This window comes from Sebastes umbrosus, chromosome 6 (genome assembly GCF_015220745.1).
Source record: "Sebastes umbrosus isolate fSebUmb1 chromosome 6, fSebUmb1.pri, whole genome shotgun sequence".
Taxonomy (NCBI): Eukaryota; Metazoa; Chordata; class Actinopteri; order Perciformes; family Sebastidae; genus Sebastes; species Sebastes umbrosus.
The window spans coordinates 1,800,461-1,819,579 of record NC_051274.1 but is presented as its reverse complement, the minus strand read 5'-3'; the positions used below and the strand labels follow the sequence as shown (position 1 = coordinate 1,819,579).

The 19,119-nt window shown below is 39.8% G+C and overlaps 1 protein-coding gene, 1 long non-coding RNA gene and 1 pseudogene across 2 annotated transcripts; 2 read left to right on the top strand and 1 right to left on the bottom strand.

Moving 5' to 3' along the window:
- Nucleotides 1-1,075: 1,075 nt before the first annotated feature.
- LOC119489218 lies at nucleotides 1,076-4,582 on the bottom strand (annotated as a pseudogene).
- Nucleotides 4,583-5,422: 840 nt separating this feature from the next.
- On the top strand, nucleotides 5,423-18,990 carry LOC119489235. The gene is made up of 3 exons (XR_005207137.1): nucleotides 5,423-5,432; nucleotides 6,454-6,458; nucleotides 18,840-18,990. It is a non-coding gene; the product is annotated as an uncharacterized LOC119489235 (long non-coding RNA).
- On the top strand, nucleotides 7,186-15,604 carry agmat (agmatine ureohydrolase (agmatinase)). Its single transcript, XM_037771417.1, is given in 9 exon segments — nucleotides 7,186-7,622; nucleotides 10,113-10,314; nucleotides 11,088-11,136; nucleotides 12,492-12,687; nucleotides 14,356-14,388; nucleotides 14,390-14,536; nucleotides 14,747-14,797; nucleotides 14,799-14,832; nucleotides 14,913-15,604. Coding segments are annotated over 9 exon segments (981 nt in total). The 5' UTR covers nucleotides 7,186-7,427; the 3' UTR covers nucleotides 14,987-15,604.
- Nucleotides 18,991-19,119: the final 129 nt, after the last annotated feature.

Here is a 19,119-nt window from a genome sequence, read left to right as displayed (position 1 = left end):
ATGACTTGAATAGAGTGATTTAACCCTTCACACTTCACTATGATCTGTTCTCAAAACTAGTCACAGTAAGCCTACAATGTTGGCATCATAACAGACATAAATATAAATATAATCATGTGAGGGATATATCTATAGAGTGTGTAGGTTTTCATACCAAAGATGGTGAGAAATATTTTGGATATATGTGGATTTTTCTGCTGTTTCAGAATAAAATCTGTGAAAATAAGTCTGAATGGGTTGTCCAAATCATTCCTCTCGTTTATTATTTAACCCCTCTTGTTTCAACGTTTACATCTCTGTGAGTCAAGTGAATTTAGATATGTTTCTCAAGTAAAGAGTTGGTGGCGTATAATACACAATAAAATGTTTTAGCAACCGGTGGGGAGAGCGCTGGGGATCTGGAAAAGGGAAGTTGTAGCTCAAATATGCGGACCAGTTTTTCACTACAAATATAGCACATATTTAAGTAGAACTCAATCACTGTGTACTGTAGATGTTCTGCAAAACTTGACATGTAATGAAGTGTTTTTGCTGCACAGCTATTTCTCAAAATTATAGACCCTTTTTGTGTCGACGTCATGATGATGTCACGGTGTTAGTTGGAGGCAAAACAAAGGAAAGACTGGAGGCTAATGCTAGCAGTGGGCTAAAGTCATCCATCTAAAATATCATCTTGCTGTGTTGTTTGGTACCAGAATCCAGATATTACAGACATTTGAGATGACAAACTGTGATTCGAGGCTCGGGCGAGCTACAATATTGGAAAAATGTTTCAGAGATGGAGAGTCAATGTTGCTAATATTTAGCCTTCTGCTAACAGCAGCCGTGAGCCGCTGGCTGCGGTTAGCAGAAGCTAAACTATTAGCAACCCTTTCTCTCCATCTCTGAACGCTTCCCCGATATTGTCCGACTCTCTTTCTGACTGACTTTACTGAAGGATAGTTAACTATAGGCATCCAAAGATTTATACGCCCTCAATTTATCTTTACAGCGCTGCCGTTGGCTACTTAGCTAATTTAGTTTGCTAATTCCACCATGCTGTCATGCAACACAGAAAGTGAGCCAAACAAACAACTTCACGTTACAGGAACTTTATTTAGGACAGAGCCAAACTGACATTTTAATGACCTTTACTGTGAACATATACAAGCTGGTAATGAATAGGCAAACATTTCTGTTTGGAATGGGCTTAAGAACAAATTAAATCATTGTTTCCTGGTGCTTTTATGTTCCTTTTAATATTCCTCTCCCTCCTCCTCTCCCTCTCCCTCAATAGAGTCAACTCCAACCTCTTCGTAATCCTTCTCCAGAGCTGCCATGTCCTCTCTGGCCTCAGAGAACTCTCCCTCCTCCATCCCTTCCCCCACATACCAGTGAACAAAGGCACGCTTAGCGTACATCAGATCAAACTTGTGGTCGAGTCGAGCCCAGGCCTCCGCAATAGCAGTGGTGTTGCTCAGCATGCACACGGCCCTCTGGACCTTGGCCAGGTCTCCACCAGGAACCACAGTGGGAGGCTGGTAGTTGATGCCAACCTTGAAACCAGTGGGGCACCAGTCCACAAACTGGATGGAACGCTTGGTTTTAATGGTGGCGATGGCTGCGTTCACATCTTTGGGCACCACATCACCACGGTACAAGAGGCAGCAAGCCATGTACTTGCCGTGGCGAGGGTCACATTTCACCAGCTGATTGGCTGGCTCGAAGCAGGAGTTGGTGATTTCTGACACCGAGAGCTGCTCATGGTACGCCTTCTCAGCGGAGATGACGGGGGCGTAGGTGGCCAGAGGGAAGTGGATGCGGGGATACGGCACCAAGTTGGTCTGGAACTCTGTCAGATCAACATTGAGGGCACCGTCGAAACGAAGGGAAGCAGTGATGGAGGACACGATCTGACTGATCAACCTGTTCAGGTTGGTGTAAGTGGGACGCTCGATATCGAGGTTCCTACGGCAGATATCGTAGATGGCCTCGTTGTCCACCATGAAGGCGCAGTCGGAGTGCTCCAGGGTGGTGTGGGTGGTCAGGATGGCGTTGTAGGGCTCCACCACGGCGGTGGACACTTGGGGAGCTGGGTAGATGGAGAACTCCAGCTTTGACTTCTTGCCGAAGTCGACGGACAGACGCTCCATCAGCAGGGAGGTGAAACCGGAGCCGGTGCCACCTCCGAACTGTGGAAGACCAGGAAGCCCTGGAGGCCGGTGCACTGGTCAGACTGACGACAGAGAGGGAGAGAGACATATATGAGACACAGTTATGTCATTTAAACCTGCAGTAGGCAGAATGTTTTTGGCATCATTGGGCAAAAAATCCATAATAACCTTCTAACATATTGTAATTCAAGTGTTCTGAGAGAATACTAGACTTCTGCTCCTCCTCATGGCTCTGTTTTCAGGCTTTAGAACATCTAGCCTGCGACGGGAGACTCGGCCAATCGCAGGTCATTTCAGAGAGAGAGCGTTCCTATTGGCTGTTCATTCAACGGCGGCAGCTGTCAATCACTCACAAACTCCGATTAAACCAGGCAGCACTGATCAAATATAAATCAATATTCTGTTACTGTAATGTCTATTTCTCTCCTCAGATGTTCTCAGAAACATCTTGTAGTGCACTGTTTAGCTGTAAAATGAGAAAGTTTGCTCCGGCTGATGGGCGGTGCTTAGTATTTCCTCAACTGATCTCAACATGGCTGCTGGGTCACAAATTTTCTCATTTTACAGCTAAACAATACACGACAAGATGATTCTGAGAACACCTGAGGAGAGAAATAGGCATTACAATAACAGAATATTGATTCATATTTGATCAGCGCTGCCTAGCTTGACCATTTGATCGGAGTTGGTGAGTGATTGACAGATGCTCAGAGATGGCAAGGCTCCAGCTGGACTCTGATTGGTTGTTTTCCTCCAGTCTGTGAAATCTTGCAGATGCCATTAGGAGCACCGGAGGACACAGAGGCACATGATGTTTTTCTCATGCACTACTGTCAGGATTTAGTGTCTGTTTTATAAAAATAACTCTTTAAAATGATATTTGCTCTGATCTACCTACTCCAGCTTTAATTTAAAATTCTGGAGCAAAATTATAAATGTGTCCATCCTGATGTCAAGTTACCCACCAGTTTGCGGATCCTATCCAGTACCAGGTCGATGATCTCTTTGCCGATGGTGTAGTGTCCACGGGCGTAGTTGTTGGCTGCATCCTCCTTGCCGGTGATCAGCTGCTCGGGGTGGAACAGCTGGCGGTAGGTACCACTGCGCACCTCATCTAAAAAGGAGACAGATTCAATCAGAAATTGAAGGTTTGACTAAATTAAATCATGACACGACTATGATATCTATTATTTAATGGGAGTTTACCAATGACAGTGGGCTCCAGGTCGACAAAAACAGCCCTTGGGACGTGCTTTCCAGCTCCGGTCTCACTGAAGAAGGTGTTGAAGGAATCGTCTCCTCCTCCTCCGATAGCTTTGTCGCTGGGCATCTGCCCGTCCGGCTGGATCCCATGTTCCAGGCAGTAAAGCTCCCAGCAGGCATTGCCAATCTGGACGCCGGCCTGGCCGACGTGGATGGAGATACACTCACGCTGGGTTGGAGAAAAAGCAGATTTGGATTAAATAGTGCTGACAAAGGAAACCACAACCACTGCTGCTAATTAAAATGGAGGGATTGTTTTGAGAGAACCTTTAAATGGATGCTACAGATCAGCACAAAGAATCGATTATATAATCAAATAATTCTTCCTTTCTTGCATGAAAAGCTTTTATTGTCACACCAGTCTATTATCTATGACATTATGTCTGACTGAGGTTCATTTATTTTACATGAGCCCATCCATTTTCTGCTGCGACATAAAACTGCCTAGGATTACTGTAGGGAGAGGATTATCTAGGTCAGACACCATGCAGAGGCCTGTCTCTTTAAAATGCCACACTGCTCACTGACATTATGTGCCATTTTTTTTTCATTTTATGTGACACACAAAGACAGTCAAAGAGATTCATCATTTCACATAACAGGATCTTCAGAACAAGGAGGAGCAGTGATTTGATGTTACATATATATATATACATATATATATATGTATATATATATATATATATATTTATATAAAGGCTATGTTAGGGTGAAACCTGTGGTCAAGCAGTGGTAGTGGCTATCTAAGCTGATTTAGACGAGTTATGTAGGAAGAGGATTAGGCGTTTGTCGTGCAGGAATGCGTGCGTCAAATTGTCTGACAGCAAAAATATTGACAATGAAACGATTTGTAGTGATGATGGGCCGCAGAATATGGCGAGGCAATACAGGGTAACGTTGGAGAAGTCTCGACCTATTTCCCTCCCCATCCATGTTAATTGGCTGGACTAGAATCAATAAGCAATACCTCTAGGAATAAAACGTTAGAAATGGCATTTAAAGCAGCGCTTACCATGGCGGCTTGTCGCTATTATGCAATGTAACGAGACAAGTCTGATGAGCGGTTGCTGCCGAGGTGCGTGCTGTCTGGAGCGGATCTGCTGATGCTGATGCTGATGCACCGCGCGCTGCCTCTTCAGGAGGACAGGTGAAGTGCGCACATTAAAGGGGAACACCACCTAAATTAAGAATTCTAATATGATATTTCCATGGCCTAGGAAAGTTCAATCAATCTCTGTGAACATGAGCTGCTCTCTCTCAAGGCCAGAAACCAGAGAAGGAAGTCTCAATTGTGATGTCATCGGGTTAAATGTCTGGAGCTGCTCCATAGACAATGAATGGGACACTGATTTTGTGTTTTTTTCTTTTTTATACCCAAATGAGCTTTATTCTATCTTAGTGTTCTCAGTTGTGAAGCAGAGGATGTTCCCATCTACTCAGAACATTCCTCTGGTGCTCTCAGTGTCATCTACAAGGTCTCTCTCCCAATTCATCATCTACGGAGCAGCTCCACACTTTATACGTGAGCACATCACTAGTTTGAGTTTTAGCGCTCTAGTTTGGGGATTTGGGAGAGAGTTGTTCATGTTTACTGATATTTTTGGACTGTCTTAGACCATAGGAATAACGTATGAATTTTGAAAATGGGCGTATTCCCCTTTAAATCTCCCCCTCCTCTCCTCCGTTAACTGTTTCACATCCACAACAGCCAAGATGCTGTGGTTGAGATACGACTTTGACCCCCAAAACCATCATTTGGAGGATATGTTGATGATTTGGTCCAGGGGCTGTGCAGACTACATGTGCGTGCAACAAATTCAGAAATAGGAGAAAGGGAATATTCAATGTGTTAACTTATACATTTAACCTTACTCTGCAAATGTTGCCGAACGTAAAAGCTTTTAAATGTTATTATGTTGGTAACATTGGGCTCATGACACAAGATCTTGGATGTGGACCCTAAATTGTCACTTTCAATAGCCTAAACTCCAGTTATAGGATGGTTACCGTACCCAAGTATGGAGGATAGAACATGCCAAAATAAAAAATAAATAAAAAAATAAATGACTAGATAAATACATAATTTTTCACTTTTATTTATCTATGTATATATTATTTTTATTTTTTAAACTAATTCATTAATTTTTGCATTTTTTATGTATTTATTTATTTTTACATTTATTTATTTATTTTTGCATTTATTTTGTATTTATTTTAAATTCATTTTTAAATATGTAAGTATGTATTTATTTATGTATTTATGCATTTATTTATTTGTTTCTGCACGATTTTCCCTTTGCATTTCACCCCTTATTTCTGGTTTCTTTGCTTTATACATTTCTTTCCACATTTCTTTTTACATTTCTTTATGCATTTCTGCCTCATTATGCAAATGAGGGTCTGTCACTCACTGTGTGTCATCATGGGGTCAGAGTGCATAGATTGACTATATGCTAGCTAGCTAGCTGCACTCCAGTCTTCATCCCCGGCTACGTACAGTGGGTCATCGGCGAATTTGGGGAAACAATTAAGGGGTGAAATGCAAAGGGAATATCATGCATAGATAAATAATGCATAATACATACATTTAAAATTAATATAAAATAAATTAAAAGTAAATGCAAAAATAAATAAATAAAAATGTATGCAAACATAAATACATTTAAAAATTAAAATTAAGAGTAGACTAAATAAATAAGGGAAGTAATACAAAGATAAATAAATAAAGAAGCAAATTAAAGCAGACATATGAATTTATGTCATATTTTATCAATTAATGAATGGCTACATTTATTTTAATAATTTCTTTGCTACATTTAATGACATATTGATTGATTTATTGAGTCATTTATTTATTGATTGATTTTTTATTTTGGCAGGTTCCGTCCTCCATACTCAAGAGGTCTTAAGGCAGAAATAATGTAAGTGGTTGGGTTATGTATTTATTTATTTATTTTGCTCCAAAATCCCTGAAAATTGAAGCACTGTGAAAAAGGTGCGAAGAAACAAAAAAAAGAAAGAAAAAATTAAACTACAGCTACAGTACAAAAAGAAAAAGGACACAAAATTATGAAAAGTTATACATGATCAAAATAATAATAATTACACTCATGGTACGTCCACTTTTTGATTTACGACTCAAAATTCTGAGATAATAAGCCGAAATGAAAAAAAATAATTTGACATACCTCATTATTTTGACTTAGCAAGTTCTCAGAACTTATTACATCATAATGTTGATTTACAATGAGTGCTTTGGTTTTTATCATGCATAATAGTAAGTCAAAGACGAACAAAAATGTTGACTTCTGTCAGTATTTTTGACTCGGCAAGTTAAAAATATTAATTAAATTATTAATTTAATAATTTAATTCTAGCCTACATTTGTACTTAATAGCCCATATTTTTTTAGTTGCTATACCACAAACTCAAAAACTTTATTTACTATCTAATAATTCTCATGAGGAGGCTTGTTGTTGTTGTTTTTTTATCATGCAGAGGCTTAGTAGTTATTTATGGACTCATGCTGCCTTCACGCTCACAACCATTTCGTAACTTTGGAAAGCAGAAAGCACTTGATGAGAGAACGACATGAGAAGCAGCAGCTGTATATGACAGCTGCGGTGACGTCATGAGCCAAGTGCGTAAAGTTTGTATGATTATCAGAAATGGTGCATTCAACACAGCACTGTGTCCGTGTGCTCCATGGTGAGCTCATAGAATCTGACCCTTACTATAGTCACGGTGCAGCCTGTTACGTTACTGTGTGTGTGAGAGTACAGCCTACTTTCTGTCATTTCCTGTAGGCTAATATTACTAGTAAGAGTTAAGATAGCAGCAGAAGTCCCACAGCTCCCACAGCTCCATATCACACTCACAACTCAGAGCAAGTATGTTTTCATTGTGGAGAAACTTGACTACAAGTCGCTATGTTATTTTCAGAGGGACTGCAGCGGACTTGTCCTCTCTACGGACACGTCAAACTTGTCTGGCTCCGTGCAGCGACAGACCATGTCTGGGCAGCAATCCCAACAGAAAGAGCTCCGGGAAACGTTTCAATGTGCCACCGAGCGCCGAGTTTGTCGCCCGGGTGTCGGGGATCCCCACCATGGCCAAGCTGCCTTTCCAGGAGACCGCGGAGGGGCTGGACGCGGCGTTTATCGGGGTGCCCATCGATACCGGGACATCCAACCGACCCGGAGCAAGGTGGGGTTAGCTTTCTCTGCTGCTACCTGTTGCTGCTGAACGCCTGTAGTTCGGTTCATTTGGTCTGGACCAAAGGATTTGGATTTTACATATTAGTGTAAGCCGTGCTTTCACACCTAACCTGGGACTCAGGTCCGTTTTCCCTGTTAGAAGGCTACAGTTCGTTTAGGCTGGTGTCAAATTCAGTCTCATTTTCAACTTTGTGTACGTTTATATATATATATACAGCTCTGGAAAAAATCAAGAGACCACCTCAAAATTATCAGTTTCTCTGATTTTACTATTTATTGGTATGTGTTTGAGTCAAATGAAATGTTTTGTTTTATTCTATAAACTACTGACAACATTTCTCCCAAATTTCAAATAAAAATATTGTCATTTAGAGCATTTATTTGCAGAAAATGACAACTGGTCAAAATAACAAAAAAGATGCAGTGTTTTCAGATCTGGAATAATGCAAAGAAAACAAGTTCATATTCATTTTTAAACAACACAATACTAATGTTTTAATTTAGGAAGAGTTCAGAAATCAATATTTGGTGGAATAACCTTGATTTACAATCACAGCTTTCATGCGTCTTGGCATGCTCTCCACCAGTCTTTCACATTGCTGTTGGGTGACTTTATGCCACTCCTGGGGCAAAAATTCAAGCAGCTCGGCTTTGTTTGAGGGCTTGTGACCATCCATCTTCCTCTTGATCACATTCCAGAGGTTTTCAATGGGATTCAGGTCTGGAGATTGGGTTGGCCATGACAGGGTCCTGATCTGGTGGTCCTTCATCCACACCTCCACTGACCTGGCTGTGTGGCATGGAGCATTGTCCTGCTGGAAAAAACACTCCTCAGAGTTGGGGAACATTGTCAGAGCACCAAAGAAGCAAAGAAGAGCCAGGCTGAGGTTTGTACTTGGCTTGATTCACAAAGACAAATCTGCCCGATTCCAGCCTTGCTGAAGCACCCCCAGATCATCACCGATCCTCCACCAAATTTCACAGTAGGTGCGAGACACTGAGGCTTGTAGGCCTCTCCAGGTCTCTGTCTAACCATTAGACGACCAGGTGTTAGGAAAAGCTGAAAATTGGACTCATTGGACTCATCAGAGAAGATGACCTTACTCCAGTCTTCTATGGTCCAATCCTTATGGTCTTTTGCAAACCTCAGTCTGGCTCTTCTTTGCTTCTTTGGTGCTCTGACAATGTTCCCCAACTCTGAGGAGTGTTTTTTCCAGCAGGACACCTTCACTGACCTGGCTGTTTGGCTCCATGCCACACAGCCAGGTCAGTGAAGGTGTGGATGAAGGACCCCCAGATCAGGACCCTGTCATGGCCAGCCCCAATCTCCAGACCTGAATCCCATTGAAAACCTCTGGAATGTGATCAAAAGGAAGATGGATGGTCACAGGCCCTCAAACAAAGCTGAGCTGCTTGAATTTTTGCACCAGGAGTGGCATAAAGTCCCCCAACAGCAATGTGAAAGACTGGTGGAGAGCATGCCAAGACGCATGAAAGCTGTGATTGTAAATCAAGGTTATTCCACCAAATATTGATTTCTGAACTCTTCCTAAGTTAAAACATTAGTATTGTGTTGTTTAAAAATTAATATGAACTTGTTTTCTTTGCATTATTCCAAATCTGAAAACACTGCATATTTTTTTGTTATTTTGACCAGTTGTCATTTTCTGTAAATAAATGCTCTAAATGACAATATTTTTATTGAAATTTGGGAGAAATGTTGTCAGTAGTTTATAGAATAAAACAAAAAATTTCATTTGACTCAAACACATACCAATAAATAGTAAAAACAGAGAAACTGATCATTTTGAGGTGGTCTCTTAATTTTTTCCAGAGCTGTATATATATGTATATATACACAAGCACATAATTAATCATGTTGAATTGGAAGTGTTGAGCAATTCAGTTGGCATTATGCAGATCGGTAACATTCAAGTTTTATATTTATCATGTATATATATAAAATTATTATTACTATTACAGCTAATTTTATTGACGTCATCTATAACAATACCTCATATTGTATAAACCCATCATATGTTTTTGATGTAAAATCTTAAGTAGAGATGCACCGATACGATACAGATACCCGATCGGATATCAGCCGATACTGACTCGAAGAGCTGGTATCGGTGGCAATTCAGTTCTATGTTTATATACTATATACATTATATACTAGAATTTCGGTATCAGGACTGAAGTGGGATCGGTGCATCTCTAATCTCAACCTGAAAAGAAACTAGTGGGCTGAATATTGCTATCAGATGAATGTAGTGTAGTGAAAAGTACAATATGTCCCTGTCAAATGTAGTGCTGTAGAAGTGTCATAACATGGAAATACTCAAGAAAAAATACAAGTATCTCAAAACCGTATTAAGTAGTGTACTTGAGTAAATGTAGCCTACTTTGTTGATAATAACAGTCCAGTTTGCTTCACAGCGTTGACATGAAATACCAGATGTTCCCTCCACCGCTGCAGGTTTGGCCCAGGCAGATCAGAGTGGAATCTGCCATGTTGAGATCTTACAACAGTGGCACCAGGGCAGCACCTTATGAGTCCCTCATGGTGGCTGATATCGGGGACGTCAACGTGAATGTGTATGACCTGAAGGACACCTGCAGACGCATCAGGGAGGCCTACAGAAAGATCCTGGCTACTGGCTGCATTCCTCTGACTATGGGTGAGAGTGACTGGATGAAAAGGTTTTCACCTGAATCTAGATGCACAAACTTTTTCCCTTGGAGGGCCAAAACAAGAAGTCAATAGTGTGCCACGTGCCAAAAGTAAACACCTATCCTATTGTATTGTTAAGATGCTAAATGGTACCAGGATCCCAAGTTCCCCTAATATAATATTATTTTAGCTTTTACATAGTTAACCCCTTAAAACCCACTTGCTGAATACAATTGGGCTAACTTCCAGTCATACCCAATTTATGCATTTTCAAGACAGAAATATTCAAATAGCCTACACAATTTTTAGAAAATAACACATTTCTACTGCATTCAAAAAACTGCATGTTTTTGCCCAGAACTGCACGGTATTAGTATAAAGTGGGCATGTCTGTATCTTGAGGTCAGAGGTCAAGGGACCCCTGTGAAAATGGCTATGCCAGTTTTTTTTCCCGCAAAAATGTATCCTAATCTTTGAGCGTTATTTTGCCTCCTTCCCGACATGTTAGCATGACATGGTCTAACTCTAAACCGAGCCTGCTACAGCCTCCAAAAGACAGAAAAAATAAATTTGCTAAAATCTGGCAGGTCAAATCCAACCTGATGGCGGGCCAACTTTTGCCCGCAGGCCCCACTTTGGGCAGCCCTGATCTGACAGATAGTCAGTACAGCTCAGTAAATATTTTAGAGCCAATAAAGCAAGCTCTGCAATGTCTGTACCATTATTATCCATTTAAATATCCTCATAAACTGTATTTCATGTTGGTTGTTGTGTCTACAGGTGGCGATCACACAATTGCATATCCGATCCTGCAAGCTGTTGCTGAGAGGTAAGTAGGTCAAACTTCATTGGCAGGGATGCACATGATAGATATGATCAGATTGGCATTATATGGCCTGGACAAGTTTGGAAATTACTTTATCCTTGTTTTCTCGGTGAACAAAAATAACAAAAATAAAAATTGTTTTAGAGATGCAACGAACGATTTTTTTCATTATCAATTAATCTGTTTAGATGAATCGATGAAAAATATCATGTCAAATAAGCTCAAGGTGAGGATTTCAGATGTCTGACCAACAGTCCAAAACCCATAGATATTCAATTTAAAGGTGCAGTGTGTAGGATCTGACGGTATCTAGCGGTGAGGTTGCAAATTGCAACCAACTGAAGCTTTTCCCGTGTGGCAAGCGTGTTGGAAAACTACGGTGGCCGACGCAAAAACGTGAATGGCCCTCTCTAGAGCCGGTTGTTGTAAGAGTAGTAGGTCATTTGGAGCAGAGCCAGTGTGTAGAGTGTGTGTATGTGAGAAGTGAGTGGTGAAGCAAGAGAGAGAGAGAGAGCAGCGGCGACGGCAGTGAGTAGCGTTATCGACTCCGGCCCAAGTCGGAAAAGTTACCAGTGTTTGGTTTGCCCGTTCTGGGCCACTGTAGCCACATGGCGGACTCCGTGAAGAGGACCCGCTCCCTATGTAGATATAAACGGCTCATTCTTAGGTAACAAAAACACAATGATTCTTATTATTAAGTGATTTTACACAAAAAAAAACATACTTATTAATATTATATTCCATTTCTGTAGACTCCCCTAGTTGTTACACACTGGTCCTTTTAAAAATGATAAAACAAATGGAGAAAAGCTGTATACCTTCACATTTAAGAAGCTGGAACCAATAAATATGTGTCATTTTGGTTAATAAAACAACTGAAATGATTTGTCAATTATCAAAATGTCGATTCAACGAACTGATTAATCGATTAACTGTTTCAGCTCATTAATATTACAAGTACAAGGTTAATTTATTATCTTTCTACAATGCAGGGTTGCACAATGAAATGCGAGTTGAAGTCCCTAAATGCTACACATGAAAAAAACAAACAAAACCATATGTTTTATGATGGAGGATGAGTTGAGGAGTCTTACAGCCTGAATGAAAGAAGCTGCTCTGTAGTCTAGTGGTTCTGATTCTTATTCTTTTTTATCGCTGTATTGTGTATCTGCTCCATGATAAACTGTATGTCTTTTTACATGACCGTCCATCGTTTATAGACATGACAAATCAAGCAACATCTTGGACAAAGCTTGGACCAAACTCAAATCTGAACTCTTAACATGAACTAACCGTTAACCATGTCATACATTGTGTTCTCGTTGACTCGCTCGGTTTGTTCTGTAATCATTTGTCAGGCATGGCCCGGTGGGTCTGGTCCATGTGGATGCTCATGCTGACACCAGTGATGTGGTCTTGGGGGAGAAGATTGGACATGGTACTCCATTCAGACGTTGTGTGGAGGAAGGGCTACTGGACTGCAAGAGAGTGGTCCAGATCGGCCTGCGTGGTTCAGGCTACTCTCCAGATTCATATGAATGGAGCCGGGCGCAGGTACCTCTGCTAGAATACTAGAGGCCTTTGATATAACATAAGCCTTAAGGCCACTGGCTAGCTCACTGCAGCCGCTCTGCACTGCGCTCATGCAGCAGTTACAGCTGATAACGCCGTCCCAACTGATGGCGTCGTCACAGAAGCGTAGCACCCACCCTCCGGTTCCTCCCCAGGTTAACACTGTTAGCTCTGTCAGCAGTTTTGCTATGTTTCCACTGTTAGCGCTGTTAGCACTGTTAACTGTGAGCCACCGGCTTCAGCCGTCGCCATGTTGAGAGCTGTGTGGAGGCAATAGAAATGCTCGCCATCAGCACGCCTGGTTTATGTTTAATATATTTATGATGATAGGCCTTTTTCACAGCAGACATTTTGACTTTTCTTAGTAGGAAAAGCACAAGTGTTACTAATAATATTAAAGGTGCTAATATCAAAATTCAGAGCATCAATATAGCAGCAAATAACTATTTTCTATGTAAAGATATAGAGGAGTAATGAGCAGAGAATGAAAATTGCTCTCCCTCTCTGTGTGTGTTGTAATCAGAGTTTCTCTGCGCTTTATTTACGTAGCCAGTCCGGCTACGCGTGCACTGGCTAGCTAATTGCCGCTGCTCTGCACTGCACTCATACGGCGGTTACTGCTGATAACGCCGTCCGTACCGACGGCGTCGTCCGCAGAAACTTATCACCCCACCCTTCGGTTACCCCCCAGGTTAACACTGTTAGCTCTGTCAGCAGTGTTGCAGTGTTTGCACTGTTTGTGCTGTTAGCGTCGTCGTTAGCTGCTAGCGACCAGACCAGCCGTCGCCATGTTGAGAGCCGTGTGGAGGCAATCCCTCAATCATATATATATATATATATATATATATATGTTCTGAATTAGTAATTAAGCACCTTAATGATGGCTCTGTCCTATTCAAATTTCACAGTTGACTACGTTTATATGAATAAGAAATCTTTCAGATTTTTGCGGCATTGCTATATTTGCGCATATCGAAAACCTGCTGATATCCAAGTCTTTCATAATTTAAAGTAGGTGTGTTTCTCCTTCCAACCAGAAATGTGGGAGGTGTTTTTTGACATGCATGCATCTCTGCAAACTGTTGGCAAGTTGGTTTGTGTACAACCAGTGTACAACGCACAGAGCTAGCCATAAACAGACAGAGGCTGAGTTTTGCAAACTGCTGTAAAAACCCCAACTGAGACGCATATTCCAAATGCGCTGTATACATGTCCGAAGAATCCTCCTAAAACCCAAATGATATAAAGCATATCTCACATGTCTTAATCAGAATGTTCCAGTCGGAATAAATCCTAATTCAGAATATCTAAATGAAATATGTTGTTTACATGACCCTTATCAAATTTGGAATATTGTCATTTTTGGAATAATAGAGGAATATAAGTGTGCATGTAAAACATAATCTGTGAGGCAGCATAGAACAGTACCAGGCAGCAAAATGGAATTCAGTCATCATTTATGTCATTATTTACACCTTTGCTTTTCCTACTGCGACATGTCTGACTGTCTTCTGTGAGAACAACCAGTTGTGTGCTGACATTCTCAGGAGAAATAGCTTTTTGGCAGTAATAATGTTCTATATTGTCCCTTTTAAGCAAACAGAATGATTGTCTTTGACTAAACAACTGTGATTTGTATATTTTGTGCAGGGTTTCCGTGTTGTTCAAGTGGAAGAGTGCTGGGTTCAAATCTCTTGCACCTCTGATGGCTGAGGTCAGGGCTCAGATGGGCAGCGGTCCAGTTTACCTCAGCTTCGACATCGATGCTCTTGACCCGGGCTTTGCCCCCGGAACAGGCACACCAGAGATAGCAGGACTCACTCCCATACAGGTACACGTGGTAAAACAGACTTTAATATCCATCTGAGCTATCTTTTATGACTTTAATCTGATGACACAAGCTTGTCATATTACAATTTACTCCAGTAGTTCCTCACAGGTACTGTACACCAATGTACATATAGGAGGTTCTTTGTGAGGTGAATTTTCTGTGCTTATTTATCTTTTCGGCTGTATGAACACTAACATGTTTTGAATTTAGGGAGTGGAGATTATCCGGGGCTGCCGTGGTCTAAACCTTGTTGGATGTGATTCTAGTGGAGGTGTCTCCTCCCTACGACACCACAGGTACTTAGCATATTTCATTTCTCACCAAGTTGATGTATTTTATTAATATGACTGTTATTTATACTTCTTTTTCTCAACAGGGAACACTGCAGTGACTGGTGCCAACCTCCTTTTTGAAATGCTGTGCGTCCTTCCCAAAATAAAATACTACTGATCAGTACAGACCACACAGTTTGTTAATAATGAGTACAGATACCCGAACGCCAAATGAGCAGCAGGCTGTCCTGCTGAATAAACCGCTGACAACCAGTTGAAACACTCGACTGTAGCAGACATCATGTCTCCACTAACTTGTAAAAAGCATCATATTCTCCTGATGTACAAGTTACATATTGTTTAAAATAATACTCCAGGGTCATATAGATGACATAATTATGTCATGTGCAACTCACAGTAACCAACGAGATTATGTTATTGACATTTTTACAGTTCATATTGACGAAACAAATGAATAAATCAAGCGCACACTAAAGTTTGATTTCACTTTCATGTGTCATGTCACATAATTTTTACCATACAATGCCATTTTGAAAACATTCAAAACTGGAAATGCCTGTTATGTTTTGCTACATATATAGAGCTCATACTGTACATACACTGATCTGGCAGTTGTTTCGACATGTTTGACTGTACTTGTGGTGGTCACTGCACTGTCCTCGTTCTGCATACGTGGAGCTGTTGCTGTTGCTGTTGGAACTGTACTTCCTCTGTACTGGTAGAGCTAAAGAAAGAAACCTGGTTCCTAAAATAAAAGTTCCCTTCATCACGTGTGGACCAGTGGGCACCTCCGGTTCTGAAAGTGAAGCCAATTCTGAAGTGCCTTAAAGTTGCATTCTCTCTAACAGCCAGCAGAGGGCGACTCCTTCTGGTTGTATAGAAAGGTCTATGAGAAATGAGTCTACTTCTCTCTTGATTTATTACCTCAGTAAACATTGTAAACATGAGTTTATGGTCTCAATCGCTAGTTTCAAGTCTTCTTCAATACAGCATGATGTTCATTTAGTATATTATGGTCCCATTTAGAGTCAGATAGACCATAAAGCAGGGGATGCTTTAGGGCAGGGCTACTTTATGAGTGACCGGTTGCTACCACGGTGTTGTCCGGTCTGGGAGTTGTTCGTGTTTTTTTCTTAGAACTTTAACCCTTTCACAGTGTGTATTCAGTTCATAAAAGTTAATTATAACCTTTTTGGTCACCTTATTCAGCGTGCGGTTCTACTTGGTTGTCCATCCTCTTGTGTCACTTCTGCTTGCAAATAACCAAGAAGGCGACGGACAAAAACCAAGATGGCGACGGACAAAATGCCGTACTCGAGGCTTCAAAACATCAGTCCACAAACCAGTGGGTGACGTCATGGTGACTACGTCCACTTCTTATATCCAGTCTATGCGTGTGACCAGCAGGATGCAGTATCCGAGTGGAGGATATACATTAGTTAATACTAACTGCATAACTTAAAACACCTCAATTGTGATGTGCTTCGTTGTTGCATCACCTGGTAATTTTCTCTGACTTATGAGGTGTAGACAGATGTTCAAAAAACAAGCTTAGGTCTCTTTTGTCCTTTTTCTATGGAAGTCTTTGACAGGACAGAGCTCATCAAATACCTTCTCATCAACCAGCCTTCAGGACAGGGACAAATGTGTTGTGTGACATCAAAAATGTGCTTTTTCATTCTGTCAGTCTGCAGAGATCAAACACAACCATATAGGAAAAATGAGTGAGGTTACATTTGAATGTACACAAGAGAGCAGTAAACAGTGAATAATTAAAATCAAGCCCCTTATTGTTGTGATTTACCTGAATATGTCAACTTTCATCATTTTGTCCTTTTTGTCAATTTTGTTCACTTTCGAAATCAGAAACATAATTACTTTATTGATCACCTACGGGGAAGTTGGGAGGTTACAGTTGCTCTTATATATAAGTATAAAGAAATAGAAATAAAGGAGTATGTCAAATGTAAATGATGTACATATACTCCAATACAACACAATATATGTAGAGTAATATAAATAAATAATAAAACAAGAAATATGTACAAATATGGAATCAAACCACATAACCATATTGGCAAATAAGTAAATCAAAATTGCTGAGAAGTGGGATCTATTAAGTGTGTTAAATATAAATGCAAGAATAGTATAAATATGAATACAACATCTTGAAATGTACAGTATTAATGCCAGAGTATGCACAGGTGAATTATTGCACAAGTTATTGGACAGTTAAGTCAGTATTACACATAAGAATGATACAAAGTGATGTGGTAGTAGCTGCTGAGTGTCTGACACTCTTGAGGGACAAGTTGAGCAGTTTGATGGCCACAGGCAGGAATGACTTCCTGTGGTGCATCTCGGTGGAATGAGTCTTTCCACTGAACTTTAAAGACCAGACGGTCTCTGAAATGCCCTGCTCTATCCACATAACCACTATATGTGGAGCCATATAAAACAAAACCTGTCAGCTATGGAGATGTAGAGATAAACTGTAATGCAATTACTATCAGTGTCACCTATGAAAAATGCAAATGTATTAACACTAGTGACCTTCATGTGATGTCCTGTACTACTTTTAAACTGCATGTTTTAGTCATCCTTGTAAATGCTCGGCCTATGCAATGTTTATCAGCATTACTGCTAACAAGACAGCCAGATATTTACCTGTTCTAAAGGAGAGATCAACCTTTTCACGTACGTAGAGGACAAGGCTGCTGAATCATTGTGGATGATTTACAAAGTCTCCACTCCTACACTCCCAGACAGGCCAATGTGGATGCAGCTGAAGCACGTCATTGATCTTATCAGGTATGGTCTCTGGAGCTGTCAGGCAGTACATTGTTGATATAGCTATCATGTTAAAGTGCAATGTGGCTTGCTGTCAGCACCGTGCCTCTGGTTCTTAACGTAGAAAGAAAGGGTTTAAGAAGGATTTGTTTGAAGTAAAAGCTGATTGTGGTGACAGACGTTTGTCCGTTACTGGATAAGGACTGGATGTTTGGAAGAACAAATATTAATATGAGCAGACACTTTCATCTCATGCATATGTTTTCGCTTTCACAGCATACCATGTGATACCTACTAATTGGAGGACGGAACCTGCCAAAATCAAAATACATAAATGACTAAATAAATAAATATGAGATTAAATGTAGCAAAAATAAATGTAGCCATTAATTAATTATTTTTATTCATAAGATGTATTTCATTATTATTATTTCTGTTTTAATTTGCTTCTTTATTTATTAATCTTTGGATTAATCCCCTTAATTATTTACTCTTCTGTTTCATTTTCCCTTTCATTTATTTATTTTTTATTTACTTATGTTTGCAATTTATTTTCACGTATTAATTTATTTTTGCATTTATTTTTTATTTATTATATATTTATTTTTTAATGAATGTATTTATTTAATTTCTGATTTTCCTGCATTTCACCCCTTTATTTATTCCTAAACTCCTTTATTTCTGTCATTCTTTTCTTTACACATTTCTCTTTATATTTTGTGCATAAAATAAATCATAGGTAAATATATAAATATATACATACATGCATTTAAAAATAATTATAAAATAGAATGCAAAAAATAAAATAAAATTTAGAAAGTTAATGGATTTTATTTTTAAAATGTATGTATGTATATAGTTATGTATTATGTATTTATGTATGTATTTATTTATTTATTTATGCATGAAATGTTAAAAGTAATGTATAAAGAAGGAGAATACAGAAATAAATAAGTTTAAGGAAATAAATAAGGGGTGAAAATGCAAAAGGAAAATCATGCATACATAGAATAAATAAATACATTTAAAAACAGATGTAAAATTATAAAAAAATAAATGCAAAAATAAATAAATAAATACATAAAAATAAATGCAAACATGAATAAATTGAAAAATGAATAAAAAAAATAAATACATAAATGAATAAAAGGGAAAATTAAACAAAAGAGTAAACTAGAATGGCACTCGGAGAGTGCAGACCTCCCCCCCTTCCCGTTCAGCTTGCGTCCTCATCAACGTGTATTTCCGTTTATGTTGAGATCAGCTGTACATAGCGGAGCATCGTAAAACACTTCATTCAAACTGGACAGAAACAAAATAAAACTCACTTAAACCGTCGTCGTTACTCTTTCCAACAATCACCAAGTGTGCTTTGGTCCAACTCAACTCTAATTTCACAGAGTTTAATGTGAAAAAATGCAGATTTTACAGTTGCCCCCTCCCTCCACCCCCCGCTCTCTCTCTGTCTCTCTCTCTGAAGGAAAGAGGCGGGGTCATGCG